At 47.5% G+C, this 18,650-nt stretch overlaps 2 protein-coding genes across 2 annotated transcripts in view; one reads left to right on the top strand and one right to left on the bottom strand.

The window, feature by feature from the left end:
* Positions 1 to 6,406, bottom strand: part of Lrrc74b (leucine rich repeat containing 74B) — a 24,645-nt gene extending 18,239 nt beyond the window's left edge. Inside the window, exons 1-4 of the mRNA XM_013031512.1 lie at positions 6,268 to 6,406; positions 5,358 to 5,500; positions 4,571 to 4,703; positions 3,583 to 3,789 (exon numbers count right to left, since the gene is read on the bottom strand). Coding sequence (XP_012886966.1) covers positions 3,583 to 3,789; positions 4,571 to 4,703; positions 5,358 to 5,500; positions 6,268 to 6,406 — 622 coding nt within the window. The remainder of the gene's footprint in view (positions 1 to 3,582; positions 3,790 to 4,570; positions 4,704 to 5,357; positions 5,501 to 6,267) is intronic.
* A 1,168-nt stretch (positions 6,407 to 7,574) lies between these two features.
* On the top strand, positions 7,575 to 17,585 carry P2rx6 (purinergic receptor P2X, ligand gated ion channel, 6). Its single transcript, XM_013031554.1, has 12 exons — positions 7,575 to 7,708; positions 8,823 to 8,973; positions 10,035 to 10,106; positions 13,453 to 13,528; positions 13,942 to 14,035; positions 14,107 to 14,187; positions 14,270 to 14,411; positions 14,501 to 14,610; positions 16,936 to 17,029; positions 17,118 to 17,183; positions 17,303 to 17,380; positions 17,497 to 17,585. The coding sequence occupies exons 1-12, from the start codon at positions 7,575 to 7,577 to the stop codon at positions 17,578 to 17,580; spliced, it is 1,182 nt and encodes a 393-aa protein (XP_012887008.1). The 3' UTR covers positions 17,581 to 17,585.
* The last annotated feature ends 1,065 nt before the right edge of the window (positions 17,586 to 18,650 follow it).

Genomic DNA, 18,650 nt, shown 5'->3' with positions numbered 1-18,650 from the left:
AGGGGCTAACAATGTTCAAGAGGAAGTGTACTCATTACCTCACTCATGTAACTGTAACCCTCTGTATAGTATCTTTACAATAAAAAAAAAATCAAAAAAAAAAAAAAGAAAGGCATTTGCAGGGAAATGAATAGAACTAGAACAAATCATTTTGAGTGAGGTAAGACAAACAGCACATGGTCTCCCTGATATGTGAATGTTAAATTCAAAATGCAAGGAGATGTGACAAAGTAAACAGGACTAAAGAAACAAAAGACCTCTACTTAATTTTGTCGTATCATTTCTAAATGACTCCATGTTCTTGACCACATATATGATAAAGATTTATATGTGCACATCTGAGGGAAACTATGAGGAAGGCACAGAATCAGAAGGAAACAGGAAAATATACAACAGAGGAGCCCATCAGCTGCACTGGACATTGATGAAAATGAACTAAGCAAATCAAGGGCAGTGGTAGGAGGGAGGGAATGAGAAGAAAGGAGGGAACAGCCTATACTAAGCAAAAGGAAAGAAATGTACATATCACCTGATGTGGAAGAAATAGTTGTATTGTCAAAGCTCATAGAATTCACAAACTTTATCGACCATGATAATGACAATTTGCCTTGTGAAGGTTAAAACATGTTTGTGGGGCTGGGAAGGTGGCTCAGTGGTAGAGTGCTTGCCTTGCATGCCAGAGGCCCTGAGTTCAAGTCCTCAGCACCACATAAGCAAAAAGAAAAAAGCCGGAAGTGGCGCTGTGGCTCCAGTGGTAGAGCGCTAGCCTTGAGCTGAAGAGCTGAGGGACAGCACCAGGCCCAGAGTTCAGGCCCCATGACCAGACCCAAAAAAAAAACAAAAACAAAAAAACAAAAACATGTTTGTGACTTTAACTGAGAATCACTATCCCACAATACTGTGAAATTTATGTAATCAATCTCAATTAAAAATTGTAAAAAATTTTAAAAAGATGTACACAGTTGGGCACTGATGGCTCAAGCCTATGATTTTAACTACTCAGGAGGCTGAAATCTGAGGATTGTGGTTCAAAGACATCTAGGGAAGAAAACTTCATGAGAATCCTATCTTCAATTAGTCACTGAAAAAGTTGGAAGTAGTTCAAAGTGGTACAGCACTAGCCTTGAGCAAAAGGAGCTCAGGGACAGTGCTCAAGATCAGAGTTTAAGGCTTATGAACAGGAAAAAAAAAAAAAAGAAAAAAAACTGGTATGTGAACAACTACATCAAACTCTCTGAATCATTTCATGACAGCAGGTATATCTTAAAGAACTCTAACCTCCAACAGTATCAACAAGCTCTACTTTATCTGTGAATATATTTTGGAATTTCACTTATTAAGAAAAAAAATTGGGCTTGGAAGGTGGCTCAGTGGTAGAGTACTTGCCTCGTATGCATGAGGCCCTTGGTTCAATTCCTCAGCACCACATAAACAGAAAAAGCTGGAAGTGGTGCTGTGGCTCAAGTGGTAAAGTGAGCTGAAGAGCTCAGGGCCTTGAGCTAAAGAGCTCAGGGACAGCGCCCAGGCCCAGAGTTCAAGCCCCACAACCAACAGAAAGAAAGAAAGAAAGAGAAAAAAAGAAAGAAAAAAATCAGTAATAATGCTTTTATGACTAACCCAGAATTTTTACCAAATGTACTCTTAAAACCAAAACAAAAGAGAAATAAAATGCAATTTTTTTGGGGTTGGTTGTGGGGCTTGAACTCTGGGCTTGGGTTCAGTCCCTGTGCTCTTCAGCTCAAGGCTAGCACTCTACCACTTGAGCCACAGCAACACTTCCGGTTTTCTGTGGTTAATTGGAGATATGAGTCTCATGGACTTTCCTGCCCAGGCTGGCTTTGAACTGCGATCCTCAGATCTCAGCATCCTGAGTAGCTAGGATTACAGGTGTGAGCCACCAGCACCCAGCAAAATACAATGTTTTATAATTTTTTTAAAAACGCCAAGCCAGAGCCCAAGACAAAGCCCTTACGTCAGGCCCTAGTACTGACATCAAAAAAAAAAAAATACCGGGGGCTGGGAAGGTGGCTCAGTGGTAGAGCGCTTGCCTTGTATGCCTGAGGCCCTGGGTTCCATTCCTCAGCACCACATAAGCAAAAAGAAAAAAGCCGGAAGTGGTGCTGTGGCTCAAGTGGTAGAACGCTAGCCTTGAGCTGAAGAGCTGAGGGACAGCGCCCAGGCCCAGAGTTCAGGCCCCGCGACCGGACCCAAAAACAAAACAAAACAAAACCTTAACTGGGCGCTGGTGGCTCATATCTGTAATTCTAGCTATTGAGGAGGCTGAGATCTGAGGATCATGGTTCAAAGTCAGCCTGGGCAGGAAAGCCCATAAGACCCTTACTCCAATAAACCACCAGAAAACTGGAAGTGGTGCTGTGGCTCAAGTGGTATAGAGTGCTAGCCTTGAGCTGAAGAGCTGAGGGACAGGTCCCAGGCCCAGAGTTCGACCCCTCAATTGACAAAAAACAGAAACAAAAACAAACAAATACCTCCGTATATCACCTTTATAATAACAATAAAGAAATAAAAAGAACAATAAAACAAGCAAACAAAAAAGGTCTTTGTTTAAACTTTGTCCTTCCCAGGTCCCACGCCAACTCCTGTGTACGTATGTATGAGCTGCACTGCCTTGACAGGCCTTAGCTTATAGCTCTTCCATTCCCACTGCTTATAGTCTCCTACATAGCTGGGATTATAGGCATATGCCACTGTGCCTGACTTATTTGTTAAAATAGTATCTGTTGTAAGAAATTATGTGATTTTTGCCCTAGCTGGCCTCAAATTGCAACTCTCTAGTTCTCTGCCTCCCAAAGAACTGGGATTTCAGATTGAGTCACTGTAATTCCACATGGGCCCCTTCTTGAAACCAGGGACTTTTTGTTTGAGGCTGTGTTTCTTCTAGTTATTAAATCAATGTGGACATATATAACAGTGAGAAAGAAGATATATATATATATATTTTTTGGTTGGTCGTGGGGCCTGAACTCTGGGCCTGGGCACTGTCCCTCAGCTCTTCAGCTCAAGAGTAGCACCCTACCACTTGAGCCATAGCATCACTTCCGGCGTTTTCTGCTTATGTGGTGCTGAGGAATCGAACCCAGTGCCTCATGCATGCAAGGCAAGCACTCTACCACTGGGCCACCTTCCAAACCCCCAAGGAGATATTCTTGAGATGAATAGAGTAGAAGAGTGGGCTAAGGTGGGTGTGGGAAGCAGAAATGGCATGTGGATATTCTCTGGCGTATGCAGAATGTGGCCTTGCCAACTCTCTCTCCCACTAACAGAACAACAATAAAGTTTCATGTCCTGCCAGGCACTGTTGGTTCACATCTGTAATCCTAGCTATTCAGTAAGCTGAGATCTGAGGATTGCAGTTCAAAGCCATCCCGGGCAGAGAAGTTTATGAGACTGTTATCTCCAATGAGCCACCAGAAAACCAGAAGTGGCACTGAAGCTCAAAGTGGGAGGGAGCTAGCAAAAAGAGTTCAAGAACAGTGCCTAGGCCCTGAGTTCAAGCCCCATGACTGATTAAAAAAAAAAAAAAAGGTTTCATGTCCCATAGTGGCCCAGACCACATATTACCTGCTAGGTCATTCAACTGGTTATAGCTGAGGTCCAGGGATTTCACGCTCGTGTGGGCCAGCAGGAATGCTGCAAGGTGCTGAGCTGCCTGCTCCTCCAGATGATTCCCTGCCAGCTGTATCTTTTGTACAGTCTGGTTCTCTGCAAGGGCAGCACAGAGGGCCTGGGCCCCTGTGACTCCCAGCTGGTTCTCTGACAGGTCCACATCTGGAGGGCCAAGACCACTGTTCAGTCAGGCATAATTCTCCTCCAATTCCCTCTATCCCAGGATCATGACAGAGAAAGGGGCTTTGCAGGGGAACTGTCGTGAGGTAGCATGGTGGCATCTCTGCCATTACTGCTACTGGCTAGATCTCTTGGGGTCTCTGACCTCCCAATTCCTCAATGTCAGCGAGCCTCTTTGTCACGGGGTTAAAAACCACCTACCTGTATGGCTGTGGAGAACAATGCAGAAGAGGGGTGGCACCCCCCTGTTGAAGGGGATCTAGCAACATCATATCCTACCCAGAAGCCCTCTCTGCCACATTGCCAGGGACTGGCAATATTGGCCCATACTGTCCATTCAGAAAGAAATTATGTGCTTTATCTTGGTTTTGTCTCATCTTATCTGCAGACCACATCACAGTTGCAGAGTACAACTCCTAGGGCTACAAGATGGTTGGGGTCATTTCACAGATTGATTCTCTTAGGTGGCAGAGCTGATTTTTGGATGCACCCTGTCCACCACCGCCCGTTTCTGTATCTCTCACACTGCCTCAGGCATTGGGAGTCTACCCGGTGTGGGGGTGAGGGGAGGACAAGTGGGGTGAGTGGGCTGTGGTATATCAGAGGAAGAGAGTGGCCTCCAACATTGACTGTACCCCTGGAGGGTCTAACTCAACCTGTGAAGACAGTCCTCCCCACCCCAGCCACACACCCCCAGCAGGGCCCAAGTATAAAGGTCTTTTCCTCCAGGAAAAGGTCTTTTCCTCCCAGGCTCAGTACCTACCACAGATACTGCTACTTTTTCTCAGGACAGCTGCCAGGACCTCTGCACCAGTCCCACAGAGACCATTGTCCCGAAGATCCAGCCTCTTAATGGAGGGATTGTTGGTCAATGTGAAAGCTACAGCCTGGGCCCCCTGGCACAGAACAGAGGGGTGTGAGGGCTGGGCCTGTCCAAAGCTGAGGGCTCCAAACATGGCTACCCATTTATCTGGCTCATGTTCCCAGGACTCAATAGACTCCATGCTTTCTTTTTCTTTTTTCTTTTTGGTTGGTCATGGAGCTTGAACTCTGGCCTGGACACTGTCTCTCAGCTCTTCAGCTCAAGGCTAGCGCTCTACCACTTGAGCCACAGTGCCACTTCTGGTTTTCTGGTGGTTTATTGGAGATAAGAGTCTCACAGGCTTTCCTGCCCGGGCTGGCTTTGAACTACGATCCTCAGATCTCAGCTTCCTGAGTAGCTTGGATTACAGGTGTGAGCCACTGGTGCCTGGCTAGACTCCATGCTTTCTAACTGGAAAGGCTTCCCTTCCCTGGGAACACCTGTTTCTCCCTCTTGGCTCCACCCAGATCTTGCCTCCTGGAGGAGTCCTGTCTGACCTAAATTTAAGCAGGTAGGAACCCTCAGCCTCCCCACCCCTTATACTGATATCAGTCACAATCTCTGTCCTGTGTCCCATACTTGACACAGAAGACAGCTGAATATGTGCAATGGCCTCAAGAAGAGTCAAGGCCACTGTCTCCCTGGTCCTTCTTCTTTAAGCTTTGCTCCAGTGCCCCTCCATAGGTACCTGAGGCCCTAGACCACGATGCCGAAGGTTCAATTCCCCAGCAATCCGTTGTCGAAAAAAGCAGGAGACAGGCATAATGCTATGGGTCTGGCAAGACCTCAGGCAGAGAGGATCCTTGGCTAGCTCTCTGTGCCCATGGATGCCTAGTAAGAGACAGGGGACATCACACGTATGGACTGTTTCTTCCTGTGCATATAGGACTATTGCTTTCATATTACAGAGAAAGCAAACTCTCTCCCAGAATTAGGGCACTGTTCAATGTTAAAGTGCATAATGTACCCCCCATACACACAGTGTTTTATGAACATTGTATGTGTGTGGGGGGGGGACTGAAACAATTCTAAACCCTATGGATCCATTAGCTTAGTTTTTCCTATAGATTCTGTTTTTTCAGCCTTGAACCTATTTCAGAATGTTTGGCAGGGTCTGGCATTTAAATATTGTTCTGGAAGCAAGGGTATTATTATCATTATTATTATTAGTGGTGCTACTGGGAAGTGAATTCTTGATGGTGGAACTCTCCCTCGCCCCTCCCCCAATATTGGTCTTGAACTCAGGATGTAGGCGTTGTCGCTTAGCTTTTATTCTCAAGGCTAGTGCTCTATCACTAAAATGTTCCATTTCCCAATTTTTGGTGGTTACTTGGACATAAAGAGTTTTATGGGCTTCCCTACACAGACTGGCTTCGAATCTGGATCCTCAGATTTCAGCCTCCAGAGGAGCTAGGGTTACAAGGGTGAACCACGGACGCCTAGCTAATGGTGGCCCTCGGACTGTCCCCAGAAGAGCTCAGAGGGCACGAAGCACCACTAACTACCTGAGGACACCCCGTTCAGCCCAGCCAGTCCACCCATGCTGGAAAAACCCTCAAGGTGAGAATCAAGCCTGGCTCCTCCTGCCCCAGGGGCACCTTCCGTTTCCTGGTCCGAGTCCAAATCTGCGTTCAAACTGTCCTCAGCCTCTTGGAGCTCTGCAAAAGCTCCAGCGACTGCCATCGCTCCTTCCTCCAGTTCTTCATCCTCATCAGCTCCCTCGAAGGGATCTTTCATCCTTAAGCCCACTTCTCAGTTGTACCTAGCAGTGCTCACACTTGGAAGGCTGCCCCGGAATGTGGGCGGGCCCTGCTGCCTCACTGACCAATGGAATGCGGCACATAGACAACAGGCGTTCATCGCAACCAGTGGCAGCTTTTCCCTACCTACCCCCCCCCCCCCCCCCCCCCCCGCCGCAGCGGTTTCATGGCAACCTCGTGTTGCTGGTCGCCATAGAAACCGCGACTGGCCTGCACCAACATGAAGCAGGGTGAATTAATGTGAGCCTCACTGCCATGCACAGGGGTGGGCACCTTTGGGGCGTTCATTTTTCCTGCTGCTTTGTGAGGTGCCAGCATCTCTTTAAAATTTTATTTATTTACCGCCTCTGTGGAGCTCCTAAGGATTGAATTTAGGACCTGAGCAATGTCTCTGAGCTCTTTTGTGCAAGGCTAGTGCACTACCACTTGAGCCACAGCTCCACTTCCAGCTTTTTGGTGGTTAATTGGAGATAAGAGTCTCATGGACTTTCCTGCCCAGGCTAGCTTTGAACTGCAATCCTCAGATGTCTGACTCCTAAATAGCTAGGATTACAGGCATGAGCTCCTGGCACCTGGCTTTATTTTTTTAAGTAGTTGTATAAAGGGTTTGTTTCAATTCCACAAGTCGGATTATGATTACAATGCATTTTAGCCAATGTCACACCTTCTATGGTTCTCCTGACTCCAGAGCTTGTGGAGTGTTCTCAAAGCTTTTACAGGCTCTTTTCTGACTCCAGTAGCTCTGTCATGGGTGCAGGTTTCTTTCTGGAGTCAGAGCCACTTCTCCAGAAAAAACGTAAGAGCTGCAAGCATTAGCTCAATGGCCATCTCTTCCTGAAACTTTCCTTAGGATTCTGCTGCCACATAAAGACCTTTCACAGCACTTACATCTGTCATTTCCTACCCTATAAGGAAGTGGAATCAGAAAGCAGGGGTATGTTCTTCCATCAGAAGGACTCTGGAGAGAACGAGAGGCCCAGGGTAGATAGGACTTGGGACGGAGCCCAGAACTGGATTCTGCCCAGGAGGTGTCCCTTTAACAACTGTGTGGCCTGGCCTGGTTGGGCGCCTGCTGTGCCTCCAGCTCTGTAGTGGCTGCAGCTGCTATGCTGACTCATAGGTAGCTGACAGCAGGAGCTGGGAACATGGGCTTCCTAGGGGCAGCAGCAGCCCGGGGGCTCCTAGATTATAAGACAGAGAAGTATGTCATGACCAGGAACTGGAAGGTGGGCATCTTACAGAGACTGCTGCAACTCGGAGTGGTGGCCTATGTGGTGGGGTAAGAGGGAAATCTTCGACAGGCTGCCTGGAGGGATCATGGTTGGTTTTTGTGGGGCTGAGGGTTGGGAGTTTAAAAAACCATGATGCTTGTGGGGGGTGTCAGGGGGATGGGGGGAGGGAAGTGGCAGGGTAGGCAGAAGGAGTAATCTTTGTCTATTCAGATATCATCAGAACAAGATGTGTGTCTACCTGGCTCCTTTTCAGGGCTTTGTCCCCAGTCCCATGTTGGGTTGCATCCCCATTCCTGTCCAGACACTGATGGTGGTATTACTGACATTCATGAGAGCTAGAGCACTGACGGCCCCCAAAAAGACCATTAGCTCTAGTTTGAAGTAAAAGCACCAGGCACTGGTGGCTCATGCTTATAATCCTAGCTACTCAGGAAGCTGAGATCTGAGAATTGCAGTTCAAAGCCAGCCCAGGCAGGAAAGTCCATGAGACTCTAATTTCCAAAAATTACCAAAAAAGCTCCAAGTAGTAAAGCTGTGGCTCAAGTGATAAGAGTGATAGCCTTGAGCAAAAGAAGTTCAAGGATAGCACCTAGATCCTGAGTTCAAGCCCTAGGACTGGTGCGGGGGTAGCTCACAAGGTGCCAGTGGCTCCTGTCTATAATCCTAGCTATTCAGGAACCTGAGATCTGAGGATTTCTGTTCAAAGCCAGCTGGGGCAGGAAAGTCGGTAAAACTCTTATACAATTAACCACCAGAAAGCCAGAAGTGGAGCTGTGGCTAAAGTGGTAAAGCACTAACTTTGAGTTAAATTCTAAAGGACATGCCCAGTCCTTGAATCCGAGCTCCAATATCAGGAAAAAAAAAGGAGTGAACTGAGTGTAAGTAGTGATAGTGGGGATAGAGGTGGGGACATTGGATGGTAAAAGTGGTTGTAGTAAAAGCAGTCTACATATGATGGCTCTGGGCTCTCTGACTGGTTGGGATTTCTAGCCTGTTCAGGGATTCTGGAATGATTGGTGAGGGCAGAGAGGAGGCAAGGACCCTAGATGCTGAGGGGATAGCCTATAGGGTGGGTGGCGAAGGAGCCAAGTGTATAGGACCCAGCCTCTCCACTGTCCATCTCATGCCATGGTGATAGCACATTGTCCCTCACCTCCCCAGGTGGGCCCTCATTGTGAAGAAAGGCTACCAGGAGCGAGACTTGGACCCCCATGTTTCTGTCATCACCAAACTCAAAGGGGTTTCTGTGACACAGATCAAAGAGCTGGAGAACCGGCTTTGGGATGTAGCTGACTTTGTGAAGCCACCACAGGTAGGTTCCTGAGGCCACTACCAGGGACATGAGGCCAATCACATACAGCCTTCAACCCCCCTCTATCTACAGTGCCTAGGAGGGTTGAGGGAATGCAAATAAATATGAGAAATAACTTGTATCAAAGAGATATTTTGAGCACCAGTGGCTCCTAATATAATATATAGTATATCAAAATAATATAATCCTAGCTATTCAGAAAGTTGAGATTCAAAGGACTGCAGTTCAAAGCCAGCCTGAGCAGAAAAGTCCATGAGACTCCATCTCAAAAATAACCAGCAAAAAGTCAACTGGAGGCATAGTTCATGTGGTAGAACACCAGCTGAGCAAATGTGTTGAAATCCAGAGACACGGCGACAGAGACAGAGACAGAGAATCAGACAGACAGACAGACTGACTGACTAAGGCTTCCTGGGCTCAGATGCAGCCAGAAACTCAGCCAGCCTCCAATAGTTGCTTCCTCCTGTCTCACTGGAGGTATCTTCTAGGGGATGAAGTTGGTGACTAGGTGAGGTGAAGAACTTTCCCCTCAAAAACCAAGCTGCTGCCATGCAGGAAAGTCTATGAGACTCTTATCTCCAATTAACCACCAAAAAGCCACCAGTGGAGCTGGGGCTCAAATGGTAGCATGGTAGCCTTGAGTGGAAAAAGCTAAAGTACAACACATAGGCCCCAAATTCAAACCCCAGTAATAGCTTGTGAGTTCATTCACACACACACACACACACACACACACACACAAAATCAGGCTCCTGGGTTTGGGTGATAGAACACTAGCCACAAAAGAAACAAACAGCAAGCTGAGTGTGGTCATGTATATCTGTAATGCCAGCTACTTGGGAAGCAGAGGTAGGAAAATCTTGGCTCAAAGTCTACTTGGGAAAAAGTGGGAGACTGAAAGACAGAGGACTGGTGTGTGGCTTGACTGTTGTCTAACAAACACAAGGCCTTGAGTTCAAATCCCAGTGACAACAACAACAACAAATTAAACCAGGTTATGGCCTCTGACTCTTCCAGTTGGAGTAGCCTAGCCAGGACCAACCTTGAGACTTACCTCTTAGGGAGAGAATGTGTTCTTCTTGGTGACCAATCTTCTTGTGACGCCGGCTCAAGTTCAAGGCAGATGCCCAGAGGTAAGTTTATCCAAAACCTCCGAGTAAGTCCCCACTTCCTCCACCAGTCCTGGATCACCAGCCACCTTGCCTTTCTGATTCCCAAGTGGCTAAAGATTATTCAGTGTGTACTTAGTGTGTCCTAGGCACCAGGCTCATCTTTCTGCAAATTATCTTGTTTAGGGCTCATAACTACTGAGTCTCAAGGAAGAAATCACTGAAGTTCAGGAAGTGAAGCACATGTTCAAGACCACCCCGCCTGTGGGTGACAGAACTGAGATCTCTGAGTACCAGCTCTTCCCTCCTGATTCTGTACTTTTAATGCCCCAAGCCAGGCGCAAGCTCAGATAGCCTCTTAAACAACAAAGGGGAAGATCACATCCCCTTCTCTGTTTTCAGTCTTTATTATTGTGTCCCAAGGCAGTGACCATATTGCGGGGTAAACTAGCACTTCTGCTTGGAATGAGTTTGGAATCATTATGACCTCTGGGTACTTTGTGTGTGCTTATGTGTGCTAGGACTGGGGCTTGAACTCAGGGCTTTGCATTCTTGCTTGGCTTCTTTTGTTCAAGGCTGGCTGGCGTTTGATCATGTAAGCCAAACCTCCACATCTGGCTTTTTTTTTTTGCTGTAATTGGAACTAAGAACCTCACTGGCTTTTTCTATCTGGATTGGCTTCAAAATGCAATCTTTGTATTTCAACCTCATGAATATCTATGATGACAAGCATGAGCTACCAGCACCATGTTGATGTCTAGGCACTCTTCAAATGAGCCAATCTTGTTCTTGGCCATTTCTCATCCAGAAATGCAGATTCTCTCCCTGAAATGTCACCATTCCTGCCCCATCCTGCCACCTGAGCCCAGGTCTGGGATTGTCCCAAGTGATTTAGCATTTGTCAGAGAACAGCCCACTGGTTAACCTCTCTATATAGATTTAAATGGTTGATACCCAAAATATAACTGTGGATGCCTATCTCTATGGTAACATCTTTTTTTAATCAAGTGGAACATTTGATCACTTGCTGGGCTGGAGGATGCTTGTTAAGATGCTTGTCTCTGGTGGATGGTCCCATTCTGGGTGTAGGGGATCTCACATGTCCAGACCCTTACCCCAGAAGAGAGGAGGCATCTATACAAAGGATTTGCTTACCTTTGGATGATCCACACTGTATCTTCTCCCTTTCCTGATGCTTAAAGATGTCCATTTAGTTCTCTCTGTAGACTGCTCTGAAATTTTGCTGGGAACATGAACTTGACTTTTCTGGAACCTGTGGGATTCCTCATTGCCCATGTTTGAGGAATCTGGCTCTTCTCATGCAACTGCCATGCTGCATGAGATCCGTCGCTCCAACAACCTGGTTTCCTGAAGCTAACCAGAGCTAACTGGCTCTCCTTAGTATCCTGGCCACCTGCTTCTTTCTCTCTCCCTCCCTTCCTCCCTACCCCTTCATTAATTGGCCATGGGGCTTGAACTGAAGGTCTGGGTGCTGTCCCTGAGCCTCTTCACTCAAGGCTAGTGCTCTACTACTTTGAGCCACAGCTCCATTTCTGGTTTTCTGGTGGTTAACTGGAGGTAAGAGCCTCACAGATGTTTCTGCTCAGGCTGGCTTCCAACCACAATCCTCAGATTTCAGCCTCCTGAGTAGCTAGGATTACAAGCATGAGCCACTGGTACCCGGCTTATGTCAAGTTTTATAAGGAAGCTTGATGGTATTTAGGACTTGTTTGGCTTTGTTCAAGGACTTAAATTTCTTCAAGTAAAAACCAGAGGTCCAGGGTTTATTAATGCCAACTTATAGTATGTTGCAAAAGCCTGGAATGTGAGGTTCAACTTTTTTTGTGTGGTGGTGGTGGTAGGGGGTGAGAGTTGGTCATGAGGCTTGAACTCAGTGCCTGGGCACTGTCCCTGAGCTTCTTTTGCTAAAGGCTAGCACTCTACCACTTAAGCCACAGCACCATTTCTGGTCTTTTCTGTCTATGTGGTACTGAGGAATCGAACCCAGGGCTTCATGCATGCTAGGCAAGCATTCTGCCACTAAGCCACATTCCCAGACCCCTGAGCTTCTTTTTTTTAAATTAATTTTAATTTTATTTTTTTGCCAGTTCCAGGGCTTCAACTCAGAGCCTAGGCAGTATCCCTGAGCTTCTTTTGCTCAAGGCCAGCGCTCTACCACTTGAGCCACAGTGCCACTTCTGTTTTTTTTTTTCTGAATAGTTTATTGGAGATAACAGTCTCACAAACTTTCCTGCTTGGGCTGGCCTCAGAGCATGATCCTCAGATCTTAACTTTCTGAGTAGCTAGGATTATAGGCATAAGCTCCCAAAGAGCAGGGTAGATTTGGCTGGAACAGAATGTTAAGACAGAGAGGGAGGCCTGGGCATGGGTCCTGGTTGGATAAGATGAAGAACCTCTATCTAGGCTGATCTGCTGATTCTTGGGGTAAGGGCAGATGTGGACTGGAGTGGAAGAGGTTATTTCAATATCTCAGGGGCTAAGGATCTGAGCTTGAAGGAAAAATGGAAGGAAAAGGGAGCCAGGATGGGTGCAATGGGATGGAACTTAATCTCTTATGTTTTGGTTGGGCCACTGAGACTACTGAGTAGAGTCCTGTTAGAGACACAATGATTTGAAAGAGATGTGGCATTTATGGTACAGAGAAGGGGTATACACAGATATAGGTAAGGACAGCAAAGAAGAGTAGTTGGTTCCACTTTGTCCTCTGTCCAAAGGTCATAAGTCCATTCCCCACAAAAGTCCCACATTGCATTATGGCTTTTCAGAGTTCTTCAGTCACTCTGCCTCCCATTCCCTGGAGCTAAGGCCCCATAAGAGTTCCTGAAGCTCAAGGCTGCCTTGCTCTCTGGCATACCCACTTCCTCTATGGACGATCGCCATAACTCTGACCCTGTGAAGGCAATGAATGTGAACAAGCAGGGAAGGGACTAGTCTATGGGGCCCCAGCAAATATGGTAGGTCTTACTTCCCTGTGACTTCAGGTTCTGCTCTTTATTGGCTGTACCCTCTCGCCTCCACCCTAGAACGCCGAATATCATTAGCTTGTCTTTGCCAAGGTCCCTTCACCTTTCTGTTCTGTTGTCCAAATTGTACCAGAGAAGCTACATCACTTCGTCCTTATTTCCTTATCTGATCAGAAGGCAGCTGGTTGTCCACTCCTCCATCTTGTCCCCCAGTCTCTGTTTATTTGAACCTTCCAATGTGTGTTTGCCCATTGGCCTCCAACTCCAGCGTATCCTGGAAAATCTGTAGGGGAGAGGTGTGTCCTTGTGGTCTATGGAGCTGAGTCACAGAGGAGAGGAATCTCTTCCTGAGTTATTGGTAACTAAGGATCTCTCATCCACCCCAGCACCCCTCTGTCCCACTGGCTAACTGCTGGGCCCAAGAGGACTGCCCTGAAGGGGAGATGGGGACGCACAGCCATGGTAAGTGTGTGAGCTCTGTCTTCCAGCACCTCCCCTGGGGAAAGGAGTGAGGAGGAAATCCTGGGTGGTCCTGAAGGTAGGCTTTATTGCACCTGTCTGGCATTGCCTGTTCTGCCAACAGCTTCTCTTTCATGTCCTTGAGGGCTTAGAGTTCAGTGTGTGTGTGTGTGTGTGTGTGTGTGTGTGTGTGTGTGTGTTTGCCAGTCTTTGGGCTTGAGCTCAGGGCCTGGGTACCGTCCCTGAGCTTCTTTTTGCTCAAGGCTAGCACTCCACCACTTGAGCCACAGTGCCACTTTTGACTTTTTTTTTTCTGTTTATGTGGTACTGAGGAATCAAACCCAGGACTTCATGCATGCTGAGCAAGCACTCTACTACTAGGCCACATTCCCAGCCCCCTGTGTTCTTTTTTTAAGGCATAAAAACAGGTCAGTGTGTGGTATTCAATGAGACCCATAGTACGTGTGAGATCTGGAGTTGGTGCCCAGTGGAGAGCAGAGCTGTGCCCATGTAAGTCTCCCGATTCCCAGGGAAGGACTCCAGGGTGGTTAAAATCTTGCTAATATACCCTCTACCTACAGGAAGCCTCTTCTGATCCAGGCCAAGAACTTTACGCTGTTCATCAAAAATACTGTCACCTTCAGCAAGTTCAACTTTTCCAAGTAAGCATGGGCAGGCTCTGGCTGACCCCAGACCCTCTATGTTCCCTAGCTGATCTAATTCCCCAGCCCTGCCCCTTCCCAGGACCAATGCATTAGACACCTGGGACACCACCTATTTCAAGCACTGTCGCTACGATCCACACTCCAGCCCCTACTGCCCTGTGTTCCGCATTGGGGACCTTGTGGCTGCAGCTGGAGCCAACTTCGATGACTTGGCATTGTTGGTGGGTCCTCAATGTTTGGGATGTGGAAGGGCTCAGGGAGAGGACCTCAGGCCCACCCACCAGTGGGAGCAGATATATGCTGTGTGCAGGGTGGCGCTGTAGGCATCACAGTCCACTGGGATTGTAACCTGGACATCGGAGGCACCGACTGCTGGCCTCGCTACTCTTTCCAGCTGCAAGAGAGAGGCTACAACTTCAGGTATGGCTCCCAGTGCCTGCTGGCTGTTCCTGGGTCAAGTCTCCCCCTACCCATTTCCCTCTGGCTTCCAGGACAGACTGTAACTAGGTCCACTATGCCTAAGAGAGTTTCCAGGGGGCAGAAGTGGGTGTTCACAGCCCTTATTTTCCATCCCAGGCTCCATCTGGCTATACATCCTGTCAGTACAATCTCTCTGCTTCCAGACCCTGGCAAGGCTCCTCTTCCACCCAACCCTGCTCCTAACAGCTCCCTTGTATAGCAATGGGACATTTTGTTTTTTATTTTCTCCTAATGGTTTGATCTAAACTTTTTCCCCAAAACATCTGTAGTAAGTTCAAAGGTTAGTGTCATGCATATTCATATACCATTCATTTGTAGTCACTAGTTTTATTTTTAACATTTGGCCACATTTGCATTTTTTTCTTCCCTGTCTTTTTTTTTTTTTTTTTGGTCCAGTCATGGGGCCTGAACTCTGGGCCTGGGCGCTGTCCCTCAGCTCTTCAGCTCAAGGCTAGCGCTCTACCACTTGAGCCACAGCGCCACTTCCGTGTCTTAAAAAAAAAAACTAGTTATTTTGATAGATTTCAAACAGAACTCCTTTGAGATATGGTAAAGTGCTTGCCTAGGGTATGTAAGGCCTTGTGTTTGATCCTAAGCCTTGCAGAACATGAAACAAAGCAAAGCAAAGCAAAACAAAACAGAAGCATTTGCAAGTAGCTTGGTGTTGATGTCTCATGCTAGTAATGCTAGCTACTCATCTACCTGATTCTTGACAATCAGAGTTTGAAGCAACCAGGGTAGAAAAGTCCATGAGACTCCATTTCCAATTAGCTATCAAAAAATGCTGTGTGGCTCAAGTGGTAGAATGTTAACTTTAATTAAAAAGCCAAATGACAGTTGTTTTGGGGGATGGGGAAACTGAGCTGGAATGGAAGCAGGACTCAAGTGGTAAAATGCCAGCTAAACAAGCAGAGTAGGCATAAGGCCCTGAGTTCATACCCTAGCATGGAAAAGAAAAACAAAAGCTGAGTAGCAGTGTTTCAGGCCTGTAATCTTAGCTACTCAGGAGGCTGAGATCTGAGGATTATGGTTTGAAGCCAGCCTGGGCAGAAAAGTCCATGAAATGCTTATCTTCAATCAACTAGCAAAAAGCCAGAAGTAAAACTGTGGTTCAAGTGAAAGTGCTACCCTTGAGCAACAGTGTGAGACACTGAATTCAAGCCCCAGTAGTAGGACAGAAGAAAAAAAAGCAAGAAAAATTATTTTAAAATAAGTGGCAGATACTGGACACTCACCCTTCCCAATACTGAGAACAAGGACCTTCCATGTGACTGCCAACCAACCGTTACACCCAAGAAACTGGACATTGGCCAATTAAATCTAATATTTATATTTCTACAGCAGTGCCAATAATGGTTCTAAATTTTTGTGCTTTCTAGTTGAAGATGCACTCAAGGCTTGTGTGTGTGTGTGTGTGTGTGTGTGTGTGTGTGTGTGTGTGTGTGTGTGTACTGATTCTGAGCTTGAACTCACATCCTAGATACAGTCCCTTAGCTTTGCTACTCAAGGCTGGTGCTCTACCACTTGAACCACAGCTCCACTTCCAGCTTTTTTGGTAGTTAATTGGAGATAGGAGGCTCGTAGACTTTTCTTCTCAGCCTGGCTTTGTAATGCTCAGATCTCAGCCTCCTGAGTAGTTAGGATTATAGGCATGAGCCAGCAGTGCCTGTCACACTCAAGGATCTTAAGTTGCATTTATTATTATGTCTTTCAATCACTTAAGTAAAACCCATTGAGATCTTTCTGCTACTTCTGTCACTTTGACACCACACAGGAAAACATGTGTACACCACCCCCACACATACACTTAATGCAACTCACCATGTTCCGTCTGGCCTGGCTTTCCCGACCTCCCCAGCCCTTCTGGCTTTCTGTTTCCTCTCCACCTACTGTGGATTTGCCAGCCCTACTTTTCTCTACCCAGGCCTTCTTCCTGGGCTCTGGGAAGCCACCTTAGGTGAATCTTCTTCCCCAGTTCTGGGAAAAATGAATTCCTGCCTCAAGGTTCTGACAGTTCTCAGCCTGCCCAACCATACTCTGCTTTTCTCCTCCCATTCCTCCCAACTCCTACTGTCTTTTGGTCTCCTTCATAGGCAGGGAACTCTGCCATATATCTGGCCTGTCTTTAGCACCTACCTAGGGCCAAGACCCAGGACTCAGGCTTGGGCTGAGAGTCAACCTATAAGTAAGACTGAGGCCCAATAAAACCCATCTAGCCTGGAAATAAGGCAGCATGGACACCAAAGCCCTCTTTCCCCACCCAAGGACATCCAATCACTGGTGGGAGGCCTCAGGTGTGGAGACCCGGAGTCTGCTCAAGCTCTATGGAATCCGCTTTGACATCCTTGTCACTGGTCAGGTAAGGGTTTGAAATTCAGACAGATGGGCCTGGAAGAAGCTTGGGAGGGCAGTCATGGTCTAAAAGACTCAACCTAAGCCTCTCTTAGGCAGGGAAGTTTGGGCTGATCCCCACAGCCATCACAGTGGGTACGGGAGCAGCCTTGCTGGGTGTGGTGAGTCTAATCATTGTGGGTTTGCCCTGGCTGCAAGTGAGTGCCTGCATGTTGCAGCTAAGAGGGTGGTGGGAAGGCAGCTTTGGAAGCTGGGATGTGATGGGCCCTACTTTTCCCAGGTCACCTTCCTCTGTGACCTGCTCTTGCTATATGTGGATAGAGAAGCCCATTTCTACTGGAGGACGAAGTATGAGGAAGTGAGTTGCAGACCTGTGTTGGTCCTAGAACTGAGGTCACTCTGTCTGGACACTGGGTTCTGTCACATTTTGGGGGATGTTAACCAGACCCCTGATCAGCTATTTTTTGTCCATAGGCAAAAGCGCCTAAAGCAAATGGCATTCCTGCACAGAAGAAGCCAGCTTTCCCACCCACAAGCCCCGATGCCCAGCTGCCTTAGATGGTGCCAGCATTTGCCCCCCCTACATCTGCTACTGTTGGCATCCTGAAACCAATGTGAGAGTGGCCTCAGAACCACTTGCCTGTCTATTCCCAAGGCCTGTTGCTGTTCTCCGCTTGTTAGGGGTTGAGGACTAGGGGCTGGTTCACAGAGAAAGCCCAGTAAAATTGGAGATGGGGCTGGATTCCTCCTTTGAACTCCCAAGAAGACTAGGTCCACCCTTGGCAGGGTGCCACCTGGGAGGACACAGAAGCCAATTTTATTTAAAGATATGAGTGGGGTGGTGAGACTTAAGCCATAGAGGTAGAGACCAGAGTACACACAAGGTGTCAAGGGTAGAGGGCCCACATCTGTCCTGCCTGTAAACACCTGCCACTACAGAGGGCTGTGACAAGGAGAGGGTAATAGTGCTGAGTTTGTCGTCATTTGGTCCTTTGGGATCTTCTGTATATCTCCTGAGGCCCTCAGCCGCCCCCCTACATCCTGATCACTGGTTTATTGTGGTCCTTTGTAAAAGGAGGGTGTACATTTAGAATATGCAGTTCCCCCTCTGAGCCAGGCAGAATACCCAGCTTAAGGAGGCCTTCTGGACCCAAGTCTGGCTGTGCCCCTGTGTCAGAGCTATCTTGGAAGGGCCTCAACATCTTTGGTGGGAGAGAGAAAGGGACAGGCAAGAGCTCAGTGCCAAAAGAACACTACAGTACATGGTAGCTGGCAATGTGGCCAGAGTGACAGGTTGCTATTATGGATCACTGGGGCAAAGCCTCTTTCCTGACTATTGTCATTTAGGTCATATGCAGCTGCCCACCCTGCCAAGAGGCCCCCACATGCAAAAGGCTATAACTCTGACCCCAGGTAGAGTACAGAGGCTGCAAGAAATGCCCTAATAAAGTCTGGCCAAGTTCTGGCTCTGCAACTCTTCAACAGGAGCCCAAATTCTGCCTGATGGGAATTGTTTTCATATCCCAGGGCCATGATCAGGAGGAAAGGATAGGGTTACAGGAGGCCAACCCTCTCTTGGTCCCAAGGGGGGGGCGCAGGGTTTTGAAAACACTCCCATCTCAGTAAAT

The sequence above is a fragment of the Dipodomys ordii genome, unplaced genomic scaffold (assembly GCF_000151885.1).
Source record: "Dipodomys ordii isolate 6190 unplaced genomic scaffold, Dord_2.0 Scaffold141, whole genome shotgun sequence".
Taxonomy (NCBI): domain Eukaryota; kingdom Metazoa; phylum Chordata; class Mammalia; order Rodentia; family Heteromyidae; genus Dipodomys; species Dipodomys ordii.
Note: the sequence above shows the minus strand (reverse complement) of the source record. Positions and strands in the feature narration are given on the sequence as shown.